At 46.4% G+C, this 25950-nt stretch overlaps 1 protein-coding gene across 5 annotated transcripts in view; it reads left to right on the plus strand.

The window, feature by feature from the left end:
- Positions 1–11625, plus strand: part of Ptpn2 (protein tyrosine phosphatase non-receptor type 2) — an 81598-nt gene extending 69973 nt beyond the window's left edge. For 2 of the 5 annotated variants that reach the window (XM_076836520.1, XM_076836521.1), the window contains 2 exons: positions 3859–3960; positions 11257–11625. In XM_076836520.1, the coding sequence (XP_076692635.1) occupies positions 3859–3960; positions 11257–11278 (124 nt within the window). In that variant the 3' untranslated portion in view covers positions 11279–11625. Of the gene's footprint in view, positions 1–3858; positions 4583–11256 lie in introns of those variants that run through there. The other 3 variants (XM_076836519.1, XM_076836524.1, XM_076836523.1) reach the window with 3 other exon arrangements.
- The last annotated feature ends 14325 nt before the right edge of the window (positions 11626–25950 follow it).

The raw sequence follows: 25950 nt of genomic DNA on the forward strand, positions 1-25950 counted from the left end.
TAAAGACACAGGCCAGCCATAGTCCCTGTCCTGTGAGTTAACCTTCCCATGTTTGAGTCTCATGGCACAGAGATTAGCAAAATCACTCCGGAATTACAGAGCTGTTACAAAACGTGCTTTTAAAGGGGGCTGTGGGCACACATGTATACTTGTTCATGTTGTTTTCATCTTTATTTTTTCCTTCTTCTGAGATAGATGAGATTAGTAAGTTATTGCTCAGACCCAATAAATATTAATACTGATAGCTTTATATTAGAGATCCTAATAAAGTAAAAATGAGGGGCTGGAGATGTGGCTCAGTAGTAGAGCGCTCACCTAGCACACATGAGGCACTGGGTTTAATCCTCAGGACCAAATAAAAATGAAATAAAGATATTGTATCCATCTACAATTTAAAAAAATATATATTTTTTTTAAAAAAGTAAAAATCATATTAAATGAATTGGAGCTTCTGAAAGACTAGAATATAATACTATTTTTGTTCCATTTCATTATTGAATATCCTCTACAGCAGTGCTTTTCAAATTGGAAGTTTAGTTTACTTGGTTTAAAAAGCATTTATTTTTCTTTTGTTTTAAATATTTTTAGTTCTAGATGGAAATAATACCTTTATTATATTTATTTATTTTTATGTGGTGCTGAGGATTGAGTCCAGTGCCTCACATGTGCTAGGCAAGCGCTGTACCACTGAGCCACAACCATAGCCCTAAAAAGTATTTCTTTTTTTTTTTTTAAATATTTATTTTCTTTTAGTTCTCGGCAGACATAACATCTTTGTTGGTATGTGGTGCTGAGGATCGAACCCGGGCCGCACGCATGCCAGGCGAGCGCGCTACCGCTTGAGCCACATCCCCAGCCCCTAAAAAGTATTTCTCAAAGAAGAAAATATAAGAGTAAAAAGACATTAACCAGGCTGGGGCTATGGCTCAGCAGCAGAGTGCTTGCCTTTCACGTGGGAGGCACTGGGTTCAATCCTTGGCACCACATAGAAAAATACACAAATAAAATAAAGGCATGCTGTCTATCTACAAGTACCCAAAAAAAAATTATCTGAGTATCACAAATAGTTTATTTTAACCTACTTTTATATATGCATGTATTGAATATAAATATATACACCTATAGTTATAATATTATAATTTAATTATGTTAATATTATCATTAATATACTAATGATATAGTAATAATATATATTATAATAATATAATGTGTAATGATAATAACATATAGACACAAATGTGTGGTTACTCCATTGTGATAGTAAGATGCTTCTTATTATGTCTCGCAGTCTTAAATTTGAAAGTCAGTGTTCTGCAAATGAGAATAAATAATTGGGGTATTTGAAAAGTTCAGTCATTTGGACCCTCTCCTGAGAGTTTGCGTAGTGTGGAATGTGCCTGCCAGGGCATGTGTTGGCAGAAGCCCACTGTGTGCAACTGCAAGATTTTCCACATGGTCTCCTCTGGGCAGCCCTTTTAAACTCATATCAGATGTAAAGCACTAATTATATAATCATATCACTTAATGGATTCATTACATCTTTTATAAATGTATTTCCTGCATTTGAACACAACTTGAATATTTTTACTAGCAGTATGTGCATTTGTCTATGAGTTTTCAATTCAGAGAGTATGCTCAGTAATAATTTTTGCAAGTAAATATTTGGATGGAATTCAGACAGCCAGGGAGGCCTGTTTACTTAATAAGTGAAAATGAAAAAGATGTGCAGAAGAACTATAGGAATTAAAGGTAAGCAAAATATAGTCCTCAGTTACTAATATGAGAAGCAAGTACCCAAATTAACAAATTATTAGCAAATTGTCAATTACTTACTATAAATTAAATACCATAAATACACAAGGGTTTCAGGGGATGAGAAGAGGAAGACTTGAAGAATAGAATAGAAACGAGAGGACCAAGATAAAAGGGAAGATTCTGTCTTTGTGGGAAACAAATCTGAAGAACAGGATGGTGGGGGGGCGGTGTTTGGGCATGAAAAGTAGTGCAGAGCTGAAGGCTGTTTGTGCTGATTCTGCCTGGACACGTCGGTCAGCAACATCTGCAGGTTCCAGCATATCAGAGAAATGTAACATGATAAAATAAGATTCTTTTTTGTGTTTTGGGTTTCTTTTTCTCTTTTTTTATTCTTTTTTAGAGATATACATGACAGTAGATTGTATTTTGACATATCATATATGCATGGAGTGTAACTTCTATTTTTGTCGTTGTACATGATGTGGAGTTACACTGGTCATGTATAGGAGAGTGATGTCCCATTCATTCCATTGTCTTTCCCATTCCCATCCTCCTCCCTTCCCTCCATTCCTGTTATTTAAAGTATAGAATTCAGTGGATGTTAATATATTTACAGAGTTTTGTGGCTAAGACCATAACATAATTTTAGAACATTTTTATGATTATCCCAATTTCTAGAACTAGTCTAAAAAGTAATTCAGGATCTAATCAAGGGTCATGTATTTGATTATATTTGATTGATGTGGTTTTTAAAGTTTCTCCTTTAATTTGGAACTGTTCTCCATTTCTTTTTCCCCTCTCTTGACCAATTGTCTTTTTAAATGTTCCACAGTCTATATTTCTCATTGTTTCTCATGATTTGATTCAGATTAAACATTTTGGCCAGGAAGAAAAGTTGTGTCTTCATGTAGTAGACATTGAAGGGGAACTCACTTTTTTAAAATTAAGCTGCATGCTCAGAACTACTTTAGAAAAATTACTGGGAAACTGGTTAGGCTTTTGCCATATCACAGACAATAAGCAAAAAGAGCAGATGAATTTTGTGAGAGATTTTTAAAGGGAAGAAGTAGTAATTGATGTTTTGCCATTGGCCATTCTTTATGTAGTGCTGAGTCTGAGTATCTTGGGAGTCAGGGAGCTTATGCTGACCAGTACTGAATAGGAAAACAGGAGCTAGAAAAGTGTAAGGATAAATTTAAAAGTAGGCCCACTTGCTGGGCATGGTGGCACACGTCTGTAATCCCAGTGACTGGGGAGGCTGAGGCAGGAGAATATCGGGTTCAAAGCCACCCTTAGCAATGGCAAGGCACTAACAACTCAGTGAGACCCTGTCTCTAAATAAAATACAGAATAGGGCTGGGGTTGTGGCTCAGGCCCCTGAGCTTAACCCCCAATACCAAAAATAAATAAAAAGAAAAGAAAATTAGGCCCTGTCACAGTAGAGTATCCATGGAAATTTTTAACAGATGGCACTGATCAAGGGCCTTGAAACATCAAATGATAGTACAGAGGACCAGGTGCCAGAGCACCTCCTTGTTTCCCATTCCTGCATCTGCAGACTGGTTGGCAAAGAAAGAAGGAGTTGTATATAGAGGCTACACCTGTAATCCTAGCTGCTGGGAGGCTGAGACAGGAAGATCATAAGTTCAAAGCCAGCCTGAGCAACAGGGAGACACTAACAACTCAGTGAGACCTTGTCTTTAAATCAGATACAAAATAAGACTGGGGATGTGGCTCAGTGGTCGAGTGCCCCTGAGTTCAACGCCCCAGAACTTCCCCCCCCCCTCCCTGCCAAAAAAAAAAGGAAGGAATGAAAACTGATGGGCACCAGTTCACAGTTTGAAAAAGAGCCTTGCTTATTTTCAGGTCCTGTTAAAAGTATACATTCATATAAAACTGTACCAGAAGCAATTGCTGAGTTATCAGAGCACATCTCTGGACCATTTGGAGTACTGGGGCTTCCCCTTGTTTATTGCAGTGATTGAAGGACTTGAAGAACATGTGGATGTGTGTGGTCTTGTCAGTGTCCGGATCCTTTATACCAGAGTGATCTTGTTCTGCCATGTGTACTTTCTTTTTATCATTATTATTTCTAATCCACAGTATTCTACGGAGACGTATTCGAGAGGACAGAAAAGCCACCACTGCTCAGAAGGTGCAGCAGATGAAACAGAGGCTGAATGAGACTGAACGAAAAAGAAAAAGGTGGTTATGTTGGCAGCCTGTGCTCACTAAGATGGGGTTTGTGTCAGTCATTTTGGTTGGCGCTTTGGTTGGCTGGACTCTGTTTTTTCAGCAAAATATCCTATAAATAAACAGTTTTGCCCAGCAAGCTTCTGCACTAGTACTGACGTTGCTGCATTAATCACAAGGGTCTGTCTTTTTAGCAGCAAACGCCTCCTACCCCAAAAACGGTGCAGTAGAATAGACATCAGCCAGATCAGTGAGACTTAACCCCAGCCCAGCATCTCAGGACTCTTCACTGCAGGTGCCTCTGAAACCTAAACTGTAAGCGGCTGTCTAAAATAAAGACGTTCGTGCGTGTTAAAAATCGATACACTCTACACCTGTATTCACAAGTGTGACACGTAATTTCACCCGACCAACATTGAGAAATCCTTTATCACAAGGATTTGAATTTGAAGGCTATCTGGATTTTAACCTGCACTTGATACAAGCAATAAATATTGTGGTTTTATTACATTATTAATGGAAAGAAAATGACCTTTAATGTGTGTAATGTATAATGTATTATTGACATGGGCATCAACACTTTATATTCTTAACCATTTCAGGGTAAATATATTTTATAAGTACCTATTTAATCTTACTTTTGTAGTTAAATGTACTTTTTAAAAACTCAATTTGAAAATCTGTTACCATTAAAAATAATAATAATAAATTGTATGTTGCTTCAATTGTACTGGATACATTTTCCCATTTCCTAAAGAGAAGTTTGATATGAGTAGTTACAAATCAGCATAAGCAGTTTCTACTACATATTTGCATTTCATTTATATTTTACAGTTTTCTCTATTTTAAAAAGAAAAAGAAAAACAAAATTTTTCAGCAAAAATATCTTTGAAATCCTTGCTGGGACACTTAGGTAATAGCTGCCAAGACTGTGTACAGAAATTGGTCTCTGCAAAGCCCATGACTAACACTGTACATTTTCCACAAAAACTCAGTGTAATTACCCTAATTTATAATTGGGGTAAATCATGATTTAGAAACTAAAAGCAGCGACACTGGTGATCTGTGATTTCAGTTCACAGACTGAAGTTTTGAAGCAAAAAATTTTCACGTTCTTTCCACTGCAGCAAATAGTGAGATGATGTACAAACCTTCCCTTGTCCTTTAACTTCTTAGTGAATATTTTTAGACTTAACTACTCACCCAAGTGCTAGTTTTCTTCAGGTTCCAATACACCAATCAGTGTTTGACTTGTTTAACTTAAACTCTAAATAGTTGATATAAATTAATTGCCAGGCAGCATAGATAGTACATATTATTTGAGTGGTTTCCAAACTCTGCTCATTGGATTTTCAAGAGGCTCACCAAGAGGTTGACTGTCAGCCTCAGCATCTCTGCTTTATCTTTTATATACCATGTAAGGTTTTGGCACAAGGCTTAATCATTTCAAGGGGAACAGTTATCATGTAAAGGCAATTTGAAAACCATGGGTGTAGGTAATGTTTGGGATTGACTTGCCTAGCCTTACGGAGTGTGCTGACTGTGCAGGACATAGGTGGTACTACATATTAAGTAAGATTGATGTAACTTGTGCCCATGTCCTGACTCAGTATCACTGTGTCCTTGACCCTGAAGTGGAGAGGAGGTAAGAGGGACATCTCTGTCTGTCTGAACTAAACCTGTGTTTAGGCATTAAGACGCTAATGCTTTAGGTGGTTTTTGGTTTAAAATCCTTTCTAATTTGCATTGTTTTATCTTTGCTAAAGTACAGTCCATTGCTCTGCAAGCACAGCATGGGCAGGCATCATTCCATTTCCAGTTTGTTTCCTTGATTTTAACAAGGTAAAGACTCCTTATAGGAAAGAAATACTGATAAGGCTGTACCTAGCCTTACTCAGGATAAACGCGCTTCGTGGATTCAGCATTTCAGCCTAGCGTTATGTCTGCTTTTTGTCCTTCTGGATGGTACATGGTACGGTGTGTTTTAAAATCAAATTCAACGAAGTGAACACTTTGTGAACTTCAGGGCCAGGCTCTTCCCTCCCAGCAAATCCCTGAGGGTGAGGTGGATGGTGGAGTCTTTAAACAGGGGTGTGGTTTTACCAGTGCTGATATATTTTGTGTGTGCCAAATGCTAATTACTAAAATATATGGCAGTAGGTGGCAGTGCTATGGTCATTACCCCCAGCCCTTTGTTAAATGAGCTGTGCAAGTCAAACATGGACAAAGATGTGGCTCCTGCCCTCTCCGTTAGCACCAGAAGAAAGCAGTTCCTGATGGGTTCTGCATCTTGAAAAGGATTTTGTGTATGCATAGGTCTCCAGAATATTTGTGACTTCAACAGATTTTAAGTCACTTTTAGCCGAGCACAGTGATACATGCCTGTAATCCCAGCAGCTCGGGAGGCTGAGGCAGGAGGATTGCAAGTTCAAAGCCAGCCTCAGCAACTTATTGAGGTCCTAAGCAACTCAGTGAGACCCTGTCTCTAAATAAAATTCAATAAAGGGCTAAGGATGTGGCTCAGTGCTTAAGTGCCCCTGGGTTCAATCCCCAGTATCAAAAACAAAAAACAAACACAAAAAAAGAAGGTCTTATTCTCAGGAAAGAGCACTTAGTTCACCTCCACGTCTACTCTGAGCTGGTACAAACTTTGCTTCATGGAGGTGCTGGCTGGTTACATACTCCTTTCCAGGTGTAGCCATGTGTTGTGTTACATTGTTCCTTAAACATTCTCCATGTTTAATTTATATATAAGATAAACATAATGCCCACTTTTTGCAGTTTGAAGTAATAAAAGTACATACAGAGCTTCAGCACAAAGTGAAGCCATTTCTCATGTTTAACAGAGATGATATGTATTTGCCAAGTCCTTTATCTTTTGGGTCCATTTCTCAGTGTTTTAATATTTCTGCCAAGAGATAAACAATAAAAGTGAAAGGATGTCAAGAAACTGTTAGTCATTTTCTGTTAAAGAGCTCTGCCTAGCGGCTGCCAGAGAAAAGGTAGCAAGTGAGTTGCCTTGGGTGCACATGTGCCTGTCCCTTCGACTTGCATGAGCTGGAATTCATGGTGACTCGGAAACACGTAGGGCTCAGTTGATGGCATGCACGGTCCCTCTGTGTGCCCGGCACTGTGCCTTTCAGGGATGGTGCTCACACAGTGCTGGGAGTCAGTCGTGGTGGTGTTAGGTCCCAAGAAGCCTGAGACTTGACATCTCTTCATTTCTTTTGCGGTGCTATCGTTGAAAAGTCTCTCTCTCGTATATTTTAGAATTAGGTCATTCTTAGAGACTGCAACTCATTTCTTAATGTGTCTGCCCAGCTGGACATGTACATCATGTGGTGCCCGTCACCCCGGCAGCTTGGGAGGCAGGGACAGGAGGATCTGAAGTTGAAATGACTTAGAGATGCTGTCTCCAAGCTGAACAATAAAATGCTCAGAAAACTGTTACTAACTGGATTTGATATAGAGATCAGAACCTGATGGTATTAAAAATACTTTTACTGACCTTTTAATGAGTGCCTGCATTTCCAAATTTGCCTGCCTTATTATTGTACAGATTCAAAAAATCTAATCTGCTTTGATTTTTACTTTCAGATACATATCTTTAAAAATAATTTTAAATGTTTTAATCTGAATACCATTCAGTATGTAATTCATTCTGTCTGTGTTCAGGCAAGATTTCAGCCCTTGCTAAACACTGGTTTATATTTTCTTCTAGCAGGTTCCCACGGGGGTTCTGAGTGAGTGAGGAGTATGTAACTGGGTGTAGCCCCCCCCACCCCCGAGTCTGTGGCATCTTGGTAGGGAAGGAAGAATGGCTAAGGTCATCCTTCATCTCATGAAGTGAAATAAAGGCCTTCTCACTGTCTGGATTGTTACTCTGTAGCTGATCTGTTCATTTCTCCTTCCCTCTAGTTCCGTTATTTGGCTTGGATTCTATTTGTCCTTGTACCTGTTCTCCAAGTGGTGTTCATGGGACGGTGGTGCCCGAGCCTCCCAGCAGCGTTGGCACTCGCAGTCCCAGCCGTCCCTGCTGTGGGGGCAGCGGGGGCCTCCTCCTTTCTGCTCTGCCCAGGAAGTGCACGAACAGCGCGCTCATACGGGCTCTATTCTGCTGCCTGTCCTAACATTGCCATTTCATTGTTCATCCAGATCCAAGAAAGTGGTATGAGTGTGGTTCTCTCTCCCCTGCAGCAGGAGTTTTCTGACTGTCTGGCACCTTCACGTTGCCCCAGGAGAGCAGCAGGCTGCTCTGCACGGTGCTTTCCTGTCTGCACTCTCCAAAGAAACAAGCGGCCGTCTCCTTTGGCTCCTGAGCTCTGGAAAGACCCACTGTCAGTGCCGATCGTTTCCTCCCGTGCTGTGCTCCTGGCCCGGAGCCCTTGCCAGTGTCAGCAGGGGCTGATGTGGAAGCTTCTGCGTGGTCTGAGAGTCTGGGAGCTGGCAGTGAAAACATGCAGAGAACCCTGAGTCTGGGCAGTCCACTGGGAAAATAAGAAGTTCTGTCTTTGAGACCTTTCTGGTTTTCTGGTTAAAAATGGAATATGGGGATTACAGTGTTGAGTGAGGATGTTGCCTGCAGAGTCGGCTCTGACCCTGGCTGGTATGCTGCTTAGCTTGTTTTGGCCTTCGGCGAGGAGAATTGCATGAGGTGTTGGAGGTGGTGGTGGTGGTTTTTCCTGTGTAGACTCTTTAAGAGGCATCAAGTTATTTTTCGTTGCTGCTCTGACTTGACATAGACTTCTCAGACCATGATGCCATTGATGCTTTAAATAACTAATAAACACTATGTCTGGCACATTCAGGAGAGGAACTTGGGTAAGTGGCCTTTAAGGCAGCCCTGGCTCACCTGAGAGGTTGTGATCAGCTATCTAATGGCAGAAATGACTCCTGGAGCAGTTTGGCTCCTGATACCTCAGCATGTCAGTGCTGGCTCAGGACAGAAGGTCCTGCCCCACACCCCGAGTTGCCCACGCCAGCCAAGGCTACTTCTGCAGAAAAGACCCAGCACAACCCACACCACTCAACTTGTCAGAACCTGTTTTACCTTTCCCTCATTAAATAAAATAGCAAAAATTGGTCCAAGCAAACATACCAGAATTTCTGAAAATGAAGCCTATTTGTCTTTTCAGTCTTACGTATAAATAGTCCTTTTTTTCTTTTTCTTTTTTTTTTTAATATTTATTTTTTAGTTTTCGGTGGACACAACATCTTTGTATGTGGTGCTGAGGATCGAACCCGGGCCACATGCATGCCAGGCAAGCGCGCTACTGCTTGAGCCACATCCCCAGCCCCGTAAATAGTCCTTTAAAACAGTTACCCTCGTCAGTGATTTCATCTTGTTTGAAAAATATTTAGAAATAATAATTAAATTTTTTAAAATCCCACCTTTTAGGTTGTTATAAGAAATCATTAAGCTGGGCACTGTGGCACACACCTGTAATCCCAGCAGCTCAGGAGGCTGAGACAGGAGGATCGCAAGTTCAAAGCCAGCCTCAGCAATGATGGGCACTAACAACTCAGTGAGACCCTGTCTCTAAATAAAATACAAAATCACTGGGGATGTGGCTCAGTGATCAAGTACCCCTGAGTTCAGTCCCCAGTATCAAAAAAAAAAAAAAAATTCTTGGTAAATATGTCTTTAACTAATCTGGAATTGTAGCCATTCACCATCTACAGTTTTGCCAACCAGTTTAAAGGTACAATCTGGATTTAACCTCCATGACCCTTCATCTAACTAGATGGCATTACCTCTGGTTTTGGATAAGAAAATTGAATCAAAGTGTAAGTAACTTGCCCCAGACTGCACAGCCAGTACCTGATAGAACTGAGGTGCAGTCTCCAACTGTGGAAACCCGGTGACTCCGCGCCTCAGGCCTTTCCTGTTAAGTCAGGACTGTGTTTATGTGGAGTATTTGGACCAAATATTTAAGTGGGAAAACGAAAGAGTCTTAGCTGTTAAAAGCCAAAATATTCCTCTGATTTTTTTTTTTTTTAAGTGGAGGGAGAAAGTTGTGAAATAATTTGTACTACCACTGAAAATCAGAAGTATTCTTGGCACATCGGAATATTCTCTAAATCAAACCCTTCTTTCATTCACTGTTATTGAATTAAGTTCCTTTCCGAGTAGTCTTCCGAGTGCATGGAAGGTGCACATTTTGCATCAGAATTGTAAAGGGTGCTCTGCCTTCTGTCAGCCCCCTTGGTTCAGGTGCTGGAGACCCCTGTAACAAGCACCCATAGTTTTTGTGACTCAGATTCTACTAAGAATGATTTCTTGATGATTTGATGTTCATGTTGGTGGGAAGTCCCGATGAAAAGACGGCTCCATCGGTGCCCGGTGCAGGGGTGCTGTTCTGCAGAGGGGAAGAAGTCTGGTCCCCAGAACTCGGGGCTTTTGAGTAGACGTTCTGACTAACTGGTGTGGACCTGGCTTGTGTTTCCTGCCTGCCCATGCGGAGCCACAGGACTGACATATTTAGGTTTGGGGCTCTGGTAAAAAGGAGCTGGGGAGAATGGCAATACCGTGAACCTCTGCAAAAGTTGTCCATTTGCAAATAATTGTGCAGGAACTTCAAAAATCCTGCTGCCCTTGACTATAGCCGTTCCTTCCATTGCTTGTTTAAACTCATTTTCACCCCTTGGCATTAAGGTACAGTAAGCCTGACAATTATTTTATGTCTTTGTTTTCTTTCATGTTGATGGTAACCTCAGTTTCCTCTCACTTCAGTCATGTAGCTATGATCCTTAGTGTTGTCCCTCAGGACAAAATGCAGCTGCTAACATGAGTGATTTAAAGACACATGGCAACTTTATGTCCAAACATTGTATCAATAGTATTTTTAGCAGTCTTACACAGTGGAGGTCCAAATTGGATTAGACTTTGGCATTGAATTCCAAAGTGTTGGTAAGTCAGCACATACCATGTAGTCTTGCTAAATTCCTGTGGCTACTTTTTTTTTTTTTTTTAAATCTGTCTGTCTGTCAGTATCTTACATAGAGGTCATTTCTTGTGTAAAACTGGATGACCTGAAAAATTTGAAGTTAGTAATTCTTGAAGAAGATGAGTCATGGTGCTTTACCTGCATCTGTCTCACACCACTGATTGTACATGAAAATCAAGCACTGCAGTTTTACCAAGATGATAGCGAAGAATCTGGTGTGGTTGACTGTGACACGTTGGAATGGTTTTCGGTGCCCTACTTTTAGTTCATCGTTAGTCCTGTTGTGTTTGTGTGTATCTATGTACGTCTGTGTGTTTGGTAAATATGAATTGAATAGATGACTTCTTATTTTATGTTTTAGGCCAAGATTGACAGACACCTAAATATTCATGACTTGAGAATATTCTGCAGCTATAAATTTTGAACCATTGATGTGCAAAGCAAGACCTGAAGCCCACTCCGGAAACTAAGTGAGGCTTGCTAAGCCTGTAGACGGCCTCACGGTTGTCTGTTTACAAAGTAAACTTTACACCCAGGGAATGAAGAGCACCCACCAGCAGAAGACTTGGCAGACCCTTTAATCTGATGTATTGCTACATGTTTTTAATGCGTGTATGAAATGTAGAAAGATGTAAAAGAAATAAATTAGGAGAGACTACTTTGTATTGTACTGCCATTCCTACTGTATTTTTATACTTTTTGGCAGCATTAAATATTTTTATTAAATAGACTATGTTGCTTTGTGTGCATTGTCTTAGGACAGCTCTGCTTCAAATATGAATATTATGGGTTTCTTCTCAGATTTCCATAACTAGCAGTTGATATTTAAATGAAAATTGATTCAAAACATTGGTTACTTTTCCAGATTTTTTAAGTTATTCCTCAGTAGTCTTCTATCCTGATAGTATTGGTTAGGTAAAAGCAAAAACAGGAAAGTTACATCCCTGAGGTCACTTGAGATGTGAGCTAGTATTGCCTAGTGGTCAAAAGTAGTTTCAGAGAGGTGCAGCAGTCCCGTGCAGTACCCAGTGTCCTCCTGCAGGCTGGTGCACTCTGCCCCACGTTTCCCTCAGCAGGAGGCCAGGGATCCCTTTTTCCATCTCAGTTCCTGCCCGAGGGGTGAATTGGGGCAACGTATGTGGTCACTTGTCTATTGGTGATGATTTGGGTGTCCAGAGACACTTAAGCCCCTGCAGTCACATGAGCGGCGCCTTAAGGGTATAAAAACCTGTCATTTATTTATTTATTTGTTTATTTTGCCAGCTGTGAAATTCTTACAATATTTTTATAAATACAGCTGTTTCAGCTTTTAAAAATTCAAATGACTTTTTTCTGTGTTCCTCTTTGCCCTACGCCAGATTTCCTGGGTCTGTTATATAGAGGCAGGTGGAGTGAGCCCCTACCGGGTCTCTCCTGAAAGCTGCAGGAGGAGTTGTTCTCGCCAGGCACAGCAGCCAGCTGCTCCTCCCCGTTAGAGGAAGCTCCTGGAGTTATCACCTTCACCTGCCTCCACTTCCTCACTTCCCGTGTTCTTCCTTACTGTGGCTTTGTCTGTCTTGTACCACTCCCAAGATGGCCCACAAGGTCATTTTAGTTTCTACTGTGACCAAACAAGGCCATCACTGTTTATATGACTTCTTGGCAGCAGATCAAGGGCTTCTTTGAAGCTTTCTCCACAGACTTCCTAAGACCTCAGATTTTCCTTATTTCATTTCTTCTTCCTGACTCTCAAACCTGAGAGTTTCCAACACTCCATCTCTGAGCCTTTGGTTTTAATTTTAACACAGTGACCTTGGTTGTCTCAACTCTGCAAGTCTCTGGTACCTCTAAGCTGGTTCTGTCTTTAGCCCAGGCCAGATCTTACTTCACAGAGGAACCATGTCACCGGTTCCCAGATTGGTGTCATGGTGTGTATAGATTCTTGAGTCTTTAAAATTGACTGCCATCTCCTTCAGCTCATCTCCTGGTATTTCATTTTATATGACAACATGCCCAGAGAGCTGAAGCTCCCCTCCCCGTGGGCTCCACGTCCAGTTGAGTCATGAGGTCCTGCACACTCCATGGCCCACTTTGGTGGAAGCTGCGTTATGTGTGGGGACAGCAGTAGCTTTTCCTTCCTAGTGTGGCCCACCCGTTTGTACCAGTCCACTCTATGCAGCTGTCCACATGATCTTTATAGACCCGATCATTAACATCCTCAAACTTAGTGTCTTAGACAGTTCTACCTTCATTTTAAATCCCGAGGCCTCAGGGAGCCGTGTGCCTCTGGCTGTCACCCACCTGACCTCCCAGGCACCTGTTGAAACTGTGCCATCATTTTGAATTAGTGGAACAGTCCTCGTTCATTCATTTGTCAAATGAAGATTTATTGAACATGTAAATGCTAGGCACGGTACGAGGTCCTCCACATCCAGTGCCCAGAGAGGAAACGTGACGTGTGACCTCAGCAATGGGCAGGTCAGTGAGCAAATGCTGTGACAAAGATGAACAGATAACTGCTCAGCTGTGGAGACCTGAGTTCACAGAACTCACAACCCAGACGCAGTTGCTCAGGAGCGCTTGGGCACTGAATGTTCTTAGGAATGGCAACAGGGCCCCCAGTCTGGGAGGCAGAGCAGGGGCAAGGACCATCCCTGGGGTCTACGGGGCTCCCTGGTGTGCACTTCCCTGCTGGAGGCAGGGAACTTCTGGAGAGTGCAGCTCTGAATTTTTTTTTTTTTTTTTTTTTTTTTTGCCAACTGTGATATTCTCTTATTATTAATAGATCTACTTCATCATTAAAAAATTTAAATGACTTCACCTTATGTTCCTTTTTGCCTCAGATGCCAGATTTCCTGTGTCTATTTTAGGAGTAGGTAAACTATTGAGGAGTAGGGCCCTTTCGCCCCTGCTCAACCTTTCCTAAAGGCTATTGCTCAGGGGCGGAACACTTGCCTGGCATGCGTGAGGCACTGGGTCCATTCTCAGCTCCACATAAAGATGAATAAAGGTATTGTGTCCATCTACAACTTAAAAAACAAGGACCACGTGAGAAATGTGTTACCCACCAAGCAGCGCAGCAAGCCAACCTTCCCACTGCTGGCAGGCTGGAGAGAGGAGCCCTGCCCTGCTCTGTGTGCGTTTTTATTATATTTTATCTTTTTGTAAATTTTTGAAAATTTTTTTAGTTGTAGATGGACACAATATTTTATTTGTTTATTTATATGTGGTGCTGAGGATCAAACCTGTGCCTCACACATGCTAGGCAAACACTCTACCACTGAGCCACAACCTCAGCCCTGTTGGGGTTATTATCTTAACTAACTGAATCAGAAGCTTAATGTAACCTTGTGGAGTTGGAATGCATCTTCCAACAATTCCCAGCCCACCTGAGGTGCCGTGCTGTGGTCCAGGTGGGATTGGTGTGCAGACTACCACCACCACTGGGCTCTGGAAGGAGTGTTAGGAGACTGGAGGAGAGTGACCCAGCCCTTCCCAGGTGGGGACCAGGCAGAAAGTGGCCTAAGACCATGTGGGTGGTTGACGGACCCTTTAAAAACAAGCAAGTGGGCACAGTAAGTCACCAGTGTTAGCCATTCTCATGGCCCATGAACAGCTTAGAATGTGGGATGTGGAAGGAAGGAAGCTTCCCTGGTGTTCTATCAATCAGGGTTCTCCAGAGAATCAAGGGGGTAAGTAGAGAGGAGGAGGGTGCATCAGGGCACCTGGTTTGCTTGATGGAGCGGAGGAGTCCCACAGGGGGTATAATGCAGGCTGGAGACCTAGGGAGACCTGGGGCACAGTCCTTGCAACTCAGGACCTCAGAACCAGGGGAGCCGATGATGGAACTCCCAGAGTGGCACTGGAGGCTTGAGAGCTCAGGGACACTGGTGAGACTCCCAGAGTCCAAAAGCCAGAGAACAGAAGTTCCAGCATCCATAGGTGGGAGAAGAGAGAGCAAGAACTCACCCGTCTCCACCTTCTTGTTGCCTGGCCTTCAGCTCCGCAGATGGCGCCCACCATCACTAGTCTCTTCCAGAAACGCCCCGACCCACGCTGGGGCAGCCAGTCTTTCTGATCAAATGCCGACCCCCTGGGGTCCCTTTCAGCAGAAGAGCATCGGGCCGGATGCCTCCCGAAGCCCTGGTAACACATTAAAGCATTGCCATCCCCAGGCCTGCCTGCACCCAGTCAAGCTGACACCGAGTCAACTTCATACCGGCTTCTAACCAGGGCAGCAGGGACCCTGAGTTTCTCCTCACCACCAAGCTCATCAGCCAGCTAGATAGAGGGAGGTCCCAAGGATGCCCTCCAAAGCCAGCAAACAGTGGCCTTCCAAGCAAAATTGAATAGTTGTTGCTCTGGGTGTGGAAATATCCCAGCTTTCCATGTCAGGGAGAGCACTGTGCTGCCTGATGGCAGGGGAGAAATACAATTTATTTTAAATAGTAATTAGCATGTGACACCCAACACCCAACCGTGCTCAGAGGGACTGTGTGCGGAGCTCTGTCAGATGGGTACACTGAGTCAGGGGTGTGAAGACGGAAGAAAATGAACATTCTGCCGGGTACAGTGATGCACACCTATTACCATCAGCTCTGGAGGCAGAGGCAGGAGATCCCAAGTTCAAGGCCAGCCTCAGCAACTTATGAGAGCAAGCCTGCCTCAAAATGAGAAGTGCTCCCTGGGCTCTGGGTGGGCATCCTTTTGAGCCCCAGCCAAGCCAGGACTCCACTCCTGAGGAGCACCTCCCAGGGCTGCATAGGCCCAATAAGAAGACTGCGAGGCTATCAGAGACGGGCAGCAGGGAATCAGATGGCACAGCCCGGGAGAGGACCCCACACTCCTCAACCCCAGAGTGGAGAGAAATGGATGCAGGCTAAGATGTGTTGTGCTCAGAAAAAGTCCCCAGGAAGTGATGCCTGCTGAGTTCCTACAGAAGGCCCGGTCTCATGGGAACCAGGGCCCTGGCAAGACAGTGACAGCAGAAGGGATTGAGCCTGCCCAGTATAGAGTAACAGACCCTAAAAATTATGCACCTTGACAATTAGGAACTGTCTTGGCCACTAACAAATTGGAAGAAAGAAATGCTTACCCAAGATGGAAATTTAGATGCTCGTAGATCAGGACAGATAGGTCACTCAAGGATGCTCCATTTCTCTACCATTCATGGTTTGTTCTCTCATGATGACTTCAAGGTCCAAGATGGCTGCTGAAGCTTCTGTAATTCTTTCACATTCCGGGCGTGCAGCACCCACCGTGGCTGAGCTGGCATCATTTAAGCAGGTTTCCCCATACTTGGCCCTTCTACTTGTGCTTACATCTCATTTGCCAGGATTGGGCCACATGCATGCACTGAGTTGTGAGGAAGTCTGGAAAATTTAGTATTTCAGCTGAGTGTATTCCCGCTCTGTTAAAGTGGAGTGAATTCCCCCACACAGTCCAACATTGGAAGTAAAAATAAGCCCACAGCCCTTGTAAGACCCAGCCTGGAAGCTGCCTGCCTGGTAACTGTGTTTGGATACAGGGAAGGCATGTGGTGTCTCTTTTTTTCATCTGGGGTCCAAACAGAATGAGAGACAATGTCTCATAGAGTCCCCTCTGTGGCACCCTGGCAATAGTCACAGGAGGCAGAATTGGAAGAATGGACAGATCACATTCTGTCTATGTAAGGGTCCAGATTTCTGTGCTGAATTTTCTACGACTGTATTCTCTCTAATAAGACCGGAAAGGATCTCTCTCCTCAGGTTAGGATCAAGTTAAACGACTGTAAACAGACATACAGCAACTTAAGGTGAGGACTGGTGTGAATTATAATCCAAGTGTGCAGGTGTCTTATGATCCAATTCTGGTAGAACCCGGACAATATTATATGAGATTATAGAAGTCAAAGAAATCATTCCCCTGAGATATTTTTGGATAGTTGTTGAAACATCTGGGTAATTTTTAGTATTATTTGCTTGTGTTTCTGATAATTGATGTTTGAATGATACAATGTTTGAATGATAAAATGCCAAGGCGGTGGGTATCTTTTGAGCAGTGATCTGTTAAATTCGAATTCAGCATTAATAACTTACATATAACTTAAAATACAAAATGGAGAGAGAGATTCAGACCATCTCAAACTCTACCTTTCCTGGTCACTGTCGGATGCCTGGAGGTCTGTCTGCAGAGCTGGACCCCAAGGCCTGGGTGACTCTGACCCGTGGAACTTGGGCTTCCTGATTATTCCACTGGGCAGAAGTTGGGCTTCAGAGAGGCCAGAGGTGCTGCCAACTGATCTCATGAAGGGAATGGCCAAGATCCGCCTGAAGCTCCTACACAGATAAATCTCAGCGGTTTCTTGGTGGGTCTGGGACAGCTCACTTCTGTCTGCAGTGGTGGGACGTGTGGGCGGAGCCTGCTGCAAGGCCACCAGGAACCTCCTCTGTGCCCCCACACACCACAGTTGTCCAGAGAAGAACTGAACACTTCCACACTCAGAGCTTGGTGGGCACTTCTGTCATTTGCAAAGTCTAAGCTGCACCTATGTGGGGAAACAGTCTCAGGAAATGTGGCTCCAGAGAGGAGCAGTGGCCACGTGGCCAGCTGAGAGCAGATGGCCCTGAACTGGTCCATTCAGACTTAGGAATACTCAGGATGAGCCCAAGTGGCTGGAATCATCTGAATCTCTGAAAGGCCAAAAGACTGGGGAGGCTGAGGCAGGAGGATTAAGAGTTCAAAGCCAGCCTCAGCAGTGACCAACTCAGTGAGATCCTATCTCTAAATAGAACAGAAAGGGCTGAGATGTGCCTCAGTGGTTAAGCACCACTGGGTTCAATCCCGGTACAAAAAAAAAGAAGAAGAAGAAGAAGAAGAAGACCTGGTGAAGCACAAAAAGAAACAAAACTGTATTCTGTTGGGAAGATGACACATGACTGGAGGTGAGTGGTGATGGTGGTGGAAGAGTGTGAATGCACCAAGGCACTGAGCTGTGCAGTGAGGGTGATTAAAACAGAAACTTATGTTACGTGTATCACACTACAATTAAATGTGTATGTGAAATTTCTGCCTTCCTGTTTTTCTTCTGCAAATGGGAATCATATTTGTATCTATACTTCACAGGGTTACTGAGAGGAATAAGATGCTCTATCTCAGGTGCTTATCACCACGTCTAACATTTCAGTATTCACGGATATCAGTATTATTATTAGCTAAGAAAAGTGTTACTTTGGTTGAGGATGTGGCTCAAGCAGTAGCGCGCTCTGCCTGGCATGCGTGCGGCCCGGGTTCGATCCTTAGCACCACAAACAAACAAAGATGTTGTGTCCGCCGAAAACTAAAAAAATAAATAAATATTTTTAAAAAATTCTCTCTCAAAAAAAAAAAATTGTAATGCATTCCACTGTCATTTATTTAAAAAAAAAAAGAAAAAAGAAAAGTGTTACTTATATTAAAATTTAAAATGCTGGACTGGGGTAAGCTCAGCGGTGGCACTTGCCTACCATGCACGAGGCCCTGGGCTCCATCCCCAGCACCATCAAAAAATAAAAAAGTTACTCTGGAAAAGGAATAGAGGAATATAGCATATCAAATCAAATAAAAATGCAGCTGGGCACAGTGGCACACCCTGTAATCCCCAGTGAGTTCAAAGCCAGCCTTAGCAACAGTGAGGCACTAAGCAATTCAGTGAGACCCTGTCTCTAAGTAAAATACAATATAGGGCTGGGGATGTGGTTCAGTGGTTGAGGACCTCTGAGTTCAATCCCCGGTAACAAAAAATAAAAAATAAATAAAAATGCACTAGACCCTCAGCCAGACAATCAAGGTTGACACCAGCAGATGTAGTCATGTTGCGAGTACCTGCTCTGGGCACGATGGGATGAACCCTCTGTGTCTTATTCCCCAAGACATGTAACTCCAGTGGTCAGGACCCTGGCCCAGTCCTCCTCAACACTGTCCAGGTCACCCAGAACAAGGCCCATCTGAGAAGCAGTCACTCAGAGGAGTGGAGCCCGGAAAAAGACAGAAGGTAACAACCAAATGTCACGTGGAGTCCTCCACGTGTTCCCGGAACATAGGACACTGGGTACTTCTGAATAAATAATGGACCTTTGTTAATAACCATGGGTCAATGTTAGTTCATTAATTCTGACAATCTGCCAGGTACAAGGACTCATGCCTGTAATTCCAGCAACTCAGGCTGAAGCAGGAGCATGGGAACTTCCAGGCCAGCCTGGGTGACTTCACGAGACCCTGTCTCAAAATGAAAAATAAAAAGGGCAGGGATGTGGCTCAGTGGTAGAGCACCCCTGGGGTCAATTCCCAGAAATGCAAAAAAAAAAAAAAAAAAAAAAAGTTATCATTCTAATGAAAGGTAACAATTGAGATTGGGTCTATGGGACTTTTCTGTGTTTATCTTTGTAATTTTTTTTTCTGTAATTCTAAAAACTGTTCTAAAATAAAAAGATCATTAATAAGACAAAAGCTTAGAAAGGATTCAAGACACAGTAACGATACTGAAGAAAGGCAAAGAAGGTCCAACAAACAGGTAATAGGATTCCCTGAAAAAGAAATTCAGAGTGCACAAAATTCTAAAATTAATAAGTTGAAGTTTCCTGAGGTAAAATTAAAATATTTGTAACTACAGACCAAGAGAGTACATTTGAGAATATCAACCCAAAGCCACCAAAATTAAGCAATATTTCAATAAACTTCTGACTTTGATTATAAATTATCTTCTTTCCTTTGGGAATCATTTGTTCTTTTTGCCCCAAAGATCTTTTCCTTTTCTTTCTTATTTATTTATTTATTTATTTATTTTTGTACTGGGGATTGAACTCAGGGGCACTAAGCCACACTCCCAGCCCTATTTTGTATTTTACTTAGAGACGGGGTCTCACTGAGTTGCTTAGCACCTTGCTTTTTGCTAAGGCTGGCTTTGAACTTGCGATCCTCCTGCCTTAGCCTCCCAAGCCACTGGAATTACAGGTGTGTACCACTGTGCCTGGCCCCAGTCACTTTTTATATTTTATTTAGAGAAAGAGTCCTGATGAGTTTCTGAGGGCTTTGCTGCTAAGGCTAATTTTGAATCGAGATCCTCCTGCCTCAGCCTCCCAAGCCACTGGGATTACAGGTGTGCACCACTGCTCCCAGATTTTCCTTTTCTTTAAAGTCTACCAGTACTTCACGTCAGAAAAACATTGAATAACATACTGAGTAACACATACAAAGAAAATGTGAACCAAGGATGATATAAAGTCCAGTAAAACTGACTTGAAAGTCATCACCATGCAAGAATTCAGGAAGTATTTTGTGTGTAAGCTGTCCTTTAGGCGCCTGCTGGGGGTGAGTCTCAGACAACAGATGATTACAAGACATTGGTTTGAGAGCTGCTGGTGGGATCTGCGTACTTGTTGAAGTGAGGCTGAAGACTGGGGAAAGCAGAGAGATCCCGGTATGTATTGTATGCTGTGACATTGCAGATAAGTGCAAATAATAAAACAGGAGCGGACTGGGGTGGAGCTCAGGGATGAGTGCCTCCTAGCACACATGAGGCCCCGGGTCCCATCTCCAGCACCCTAGGACCACAGCCTCATCCTCTGCCCCTGCACCCCCGGGTTCCAGCAGGTTGCCCTGGTCTGAGCGAGTTCTTGCCCGTGTGCACCCATGCCCGCGTGGTGCACGCTGCATGTGCAGCTTGGGTGCCCACACCCGGGCAGCTCTGCTGGACTCGGGGCTACCTGTTCCCTCCCGTGCTGGCGTTATTTCCCCAAGGCAGGCGTGTGATCCAGTAGCTCACTGTTTGCTTTTGTAAATAGTGTCTCCCTGGAGCGTAGCCTGTTTGCACACTGCCTGTGACCACTCCTGCACGCCGGGGGCAGTTAGTGGATGTGACAGAGATTCTATGGCCTGCAAGCCAGAAATACTTACTGCCTGGCCCTCGATGGAAGTTTGTGAACTGCTATTTGAGGCCAGGGGCATTGCGGCCCTGTCCCCAGGTCAGCAGAAGTGGGAGTCCTGCCATGTGACAGCCACCTCCCAGAGCTGGCTCCCCGCTGTCTTAAGGACTGGAAAACATTGTTTTTTAATGTAATTAAACTTGCTGGACCCTGGATGGTGTGAAGCAGGCACACAAAGAGTTGCACTGTGAACCTCTGTGTTTGCCTCCAGGTTGGGGCTCAGCAGCCAGAAGCTCTGCTCTGCCAGTCGCAGCCTTGCCCCATGGTCATGCCCTTCCCCGGGAAGCCTCCACCATGCCTCACTCAGAGAGAGCTCTTAGACATCGCCTAACCCACAGCACTGTCGTGGCCCCACTCAGAAGCTTCACTCATTTCCTTTAGTTCTCCACGGCTGCCATCAAACTAGTGTCTCTGCTGTTCTTTGTTTGAATCAGGATCCAAGGTTCAAATGTTGTGTTTACCCGAAAAGGAAGTTGGGTCTCTGTTAATCTATAACAGTCCCTCTACCCACCTGCCCATGCCAGTTTTGTTTTGTTTTGTTTAATATTTTGCAATTCAGTTGTTGGAAAACCTGGGTCGTTTGTCCTGCCAAAGCTCCCCACTGTGGTTTCAGCAGGCTGTATCCCTGTGGTGGTGTCTGTACCTGCACCTCGCCCCTTATTTCCAATAAACTAACATAGATATCTAAGTGCTGGGTGAGAGCAGGCGAAAGTGCCTTGGCAGGGAGGCATATGCAGGCACCTCAAGTGCAGCGCCCCACTTTTAGTGGAATTAAGACTGATTGGACTGGGGGTGCAGCTCCGTGGTGGAGCACCTGCCCAGTGTGCATGAGGCCCTGGGTTCCATCACCAGCACTGCTAATGAAATAAAATAAAATAGAAGGTGATTGGTAGGTGTGGTTGGTGGAGTCTGATCCATTCCTGCTGGGCTTCCAACCTTCCCGCTAATGGGTTTGAGCGCCTGCCCCTGAACTGCCTTCACCTAACGCCTGCTTACAGGAAACAATGTAGCAATTTTCTGATTCCACTTCCCCCACATTTATTAACTGTGTTTCTTTTATAAAGAAGAACTTGCTTTTGTCAACTTCTAAGCAGGTCTAAGACAGGAAGGCACCATCTGTGTAAGGATGGCCCTGAAAGCTCCAACAGGAATGAGTGAAGTTTCCTTTTTTAAAAAATATTATTTGAAGCTCATATATTTAAATGCATGTCACCATTATTATTTATTTTTCCGTAATGTAGATTGAAGCCAGGGGCACTTTGAACCCAGTGCCCCTTTTATCTTTATTTTAAGACAGGGTCTTGCTAAGTTGCTTAGGCCGGCCTTGAACTTGCAAGCCTCCTGTCTTCGCCTCCTGAATGGCGTGTGCCACCATGCCTGCCCCAGCCTGTTATTCCTTATTGTGCTATTGAGTTGTACATTTGTGGTATATAGTACTTGCTTAAAATCTTTTGCTGCTGGGCATGGTGGCACATGCCTATGATCCCAGAGGCTTGGGAGGCTGGACAGGAGTATCCGGAGTTCAAAGCCAGCCTCAGCTACTTAGTGAGGCCCTAAGCAACTCAGTGGGACCCTGTCAACAAAGTAGATAATGAACAGGGAAGGGACTTCCAGGAACTTAGGGAGTATAGAAGGCTACTTGTCACTCTCTGAAAACTGAACTATAAAATCACATGATGCACGAGGTCCGAGTTCATTGATGTTATAGAGGGAAAAAAAAGGCTCCCCGACCAAGACAGTAGCCCAATCCAGTCCAATAACGTCACTGGAGAAGAGTGTGCTAGTCTGGGATGGTGGGCACTGAGGAAGCGGCTATGTCACAGGACTTGTTTTGGAGATGGAGAGGACCTGAAGCAGTAAACCTCTGAGTCAAATGCACAGGACTCTTGTCTCCACTCTGCTGCCCACTGACTTCCAGGTAAGCTTTCTTGCTCCAGGGAAAAAAGTCACCAGCCAGATCAGGAAGAGTCCAGTGTCTTGTTTGTTCCCAAGGAGCCAGTGGCCTGCCTAGTCATCACACAGAGCAGTGTTCTGGAGTTCAGCCAAGAGGTGGGGGCCCAAGACCCCCTTCAACGTGACCTCACTTCTCCCACCAGGCCCCACTCCTAAGGTTCCACCACCCCCAGCTCAGGTTGGGGACCAAGTCCTTAGCACACAGGCCCTGAAGGATGTGTATGTGACCTCAGCACTGGGGGAACCCGAGGAGCTCCATCCCAGCCAGGAGGATTCAGAGTCCCTGAGGGCCAATGGGTGCTGCAGGTCGATGCCAGGTCACTGTTCCCGAACAGCCCTGATCCTTGAGGGGGTTTAAAGGGCTCAATGGGTATACCCCAGGGGATGAGTGTCACATGATGGGTTCACTTGGGCAAGATGCCATCATGCTATCATGAGGGGGACTTCACACTCACCTCTGCATTACCAGGAGGAAGCCCCACGAGCCACCCAGTGTTCACAACACCATTAGCTGTTCTGCCACCACCACGGAAAACTCAGACGAGGGCCGGGGTCTGAAGACCTGGTCACACAGCTCTGAGAGCCACCTTCACCCAGCACCTCAGGGAGTCCTCCTCACCCCGTGCTCTGAGGGGCCAGTTGCCAAGCAGATCTGAGGTCCTCCTCACCTGGGGCTCTGACGGCTGTCACCACAGAGGTCTCAGGGGACCCCTCACCTGGGGCTCTGAGAGAATCTTCACCTGGGGCTCTGAGGGGGCTCTTCACTGAGGCTCTGAGGGGCTTCTCACCTGGGCCTCTGTGGGGGCTCCTCACCTGGGGCCCAGAGTGGGCTCTTCACTGAGGCTCTGAGGGGCTCCTCACCTGGGCCTCTGTGGGGGCTCCTCACCTGGGGCTCTGGGGGGGGCTCCTCACCTGGGGATCTGGGGGGGCTCCTCACCTGGGGATCTGAGGGGGTTCCTCACCTGGGGATCTGAGGGGCCTCCTCACCTGGGGATCTGAGGGGGCTCCTCACCTGGGGATCTGAGGGGGCTCCTCACCTGGGGATCTGAGGGGCTTCTCACCTGGGCCTCTGTGGGGGCTCCTCACCTGGGGATCTGAGGGGGCTCCTCACCTGGGGATCTGAGAGGGATCCTCACCTGGGGATCTGAGGGGGCTCCTCACCTGGGGATCTGAGGGGGCTCCTCACCTGGGGATCTGAGGGGGCTCCTCACCTGGGGATCTGAGGGGGCTCCTCACCTAGGGATCTGAGGGGCCTCCTCACCTAGGGATCTGAGGGGGATCCTCACCTGGGGATCTGAGAGGGATCCTCACCTGGGGATCTGAGGGGGCTCCTCACCTGGGGATCTGAGGGGGCTCCTCACCTAGGGATCTGGGGGGGCTCCTCACCTGGGGATCTGAGGGGCTTCTCACCTGGGCCTCTTTGGGGGCTCCTCACCTGGGGATCTGAGGGGGCTCCTCACCTGGGGCTCTGAGGGGGCTCCTCACCTGGGGATCTGGGGGGGCTCCTCACCTGGGGATCTGGGGGGCTCCTCACCTGGGGATCTGGGGGGCTCCTCACCTGGGGATCTGGGGGGCTCCTCACCTGGGGATCTGAGGGGGCTCCTCACCTGGGGATCTGAGAGGGATCCTCACCTGGGGATCTGAGGGGGCTCCTCACCTAGGGATCTGGGGGGGCTCCTCACCTGGGGATCTGAGGGGGCTCCTCACCTGGGGATCTGGGGGGGCTCCTCACCTGGGGCTCTGAGGGGGCTCCTCACCTGGGGCTCTGAGGGGGCTCCTCACCTGGGGCTCTGAGGGGGCTCCTCACCTGGGGCTCTGGGGGGCTCCTCACCTGGGGATCTGGGGGGCTCCTCACCTGGGGATCTGGGGGGCTCCTCACCTGGGGATCTGAGGGGGCTCCTCACCTGGGGATCTGAGGGGCTCCTCACCTGGGGATCTGGAGGGGCTCCTCACCTGGGGATCTGGGGGGCTCCTCACCTGGGGATCTGGGGGGGATCCTCACCTGGGGATCTGGGGGGGCTCCTCACCTGGGGCTCTGAGGGGGCTCCTCACCTGGGGATCTGAGGGGCTCCTCACCTGGGGATCTGGGGGGGCTCCTCACCTGGGGATCTGGGGGGGATCCTCACCTGGGGATCTGAGGGGGCTCCTCACCTGGGGCCCAGAGTGGGCTCTTCACTGAGGCTCTGAGGGGCTCCTCACCTGGGCCTCTGTGGGGGCTCCTCACCTGGGGCTCTGGGGGGCGGCTCCTCACCTGGGGATCTGGGGGGGCTCCTCACCTGGGGATCTGAGGGGGATCCTCACCTGGGGATCTGAGGGGCCTCCTCACCTAGGGATCTGAGGGGGATCCTCACCTGGGGATCTGAGGGGGTTCCTCACCTGGGGATCTGGGGGGCTCCTCACCTGGGGATCTGGGGGGCTCCTCACCTGGGGATCTGAGGGGGCTCCTCACCTGGGGATCTGAGGGGGCTCCTCACCTGGGGATTTGAGGGGGCTCCTCACCTGGGGCTCTGAGGGGGCTCCTCACCTAGGGATCTGGGGGGGCTCCTCACCTGGGGATCTGGGGGGCTCCTCACCTGGGGATCTGAGGGGGCTCCTCACCTGGGGATCTGAGGAGGCTATTCACTTGGGGCTCTGAAGTGGCTCCTTACCTGGGGCTCTGAGGGGGCTCCTCACTTGGGCTCTGAAGGGCTTCTCACCTGGGGCTCTGAGGGGGCTCCTCACCTAGGGATCTGGGGGGGCTCCTCACCTGGGGATCTGAGGGGGCTCCTCACCTGGGGATCTGGGGGGGCTCCTCACCTAGGGATCTGGGGGGGCTCCTCACCTGGGGATCTGGGGGGGATCCTCACCTGGGGATCTGGGGGGCTCCTCACCTGGGGCTCTGAGGGGGCTCCTCACTTGGGCTCTGAAGGGCTCCTCACCTGGGGATCTGAGGGGGCTCCTCACCTGGGGCTCTGAGGGGACTCCTCACCTAGGGATCTGGGGGGGCTCCTCACCTGGGGATCTGGGGGGGATCCTCACCTGGGGATCTGGGGGGCTCCTCACCTGGGGCTCTGAGGGGGCTCCTCACCTGGGGATCTGGGGGGATCCTCACCTGGGGCTCTGAGGGGGCTCCTCACCTGGGGATCTGAGGGGGCTCCTCACCTGGGGATCTGAGGGGGCTCCTCACCTGGGGATCTGAGGGG

This window comes from Callospermophilus lateralis, chromosome 17 (genome assembly GCF_048772815.1).
Source record: "Callospermophilus lateralis isolate mCalLat2 chromosome 17, mCalLat2.hap1, whole genome shotgun sequence".
Taxonomy (NCBI): domain Eukaryota; kingdom Metazoa; phylum Chordata; class Mammalia; order Rodentia; family Sciuridae; genus Callospermophilus; species Callospermophilus lateralis.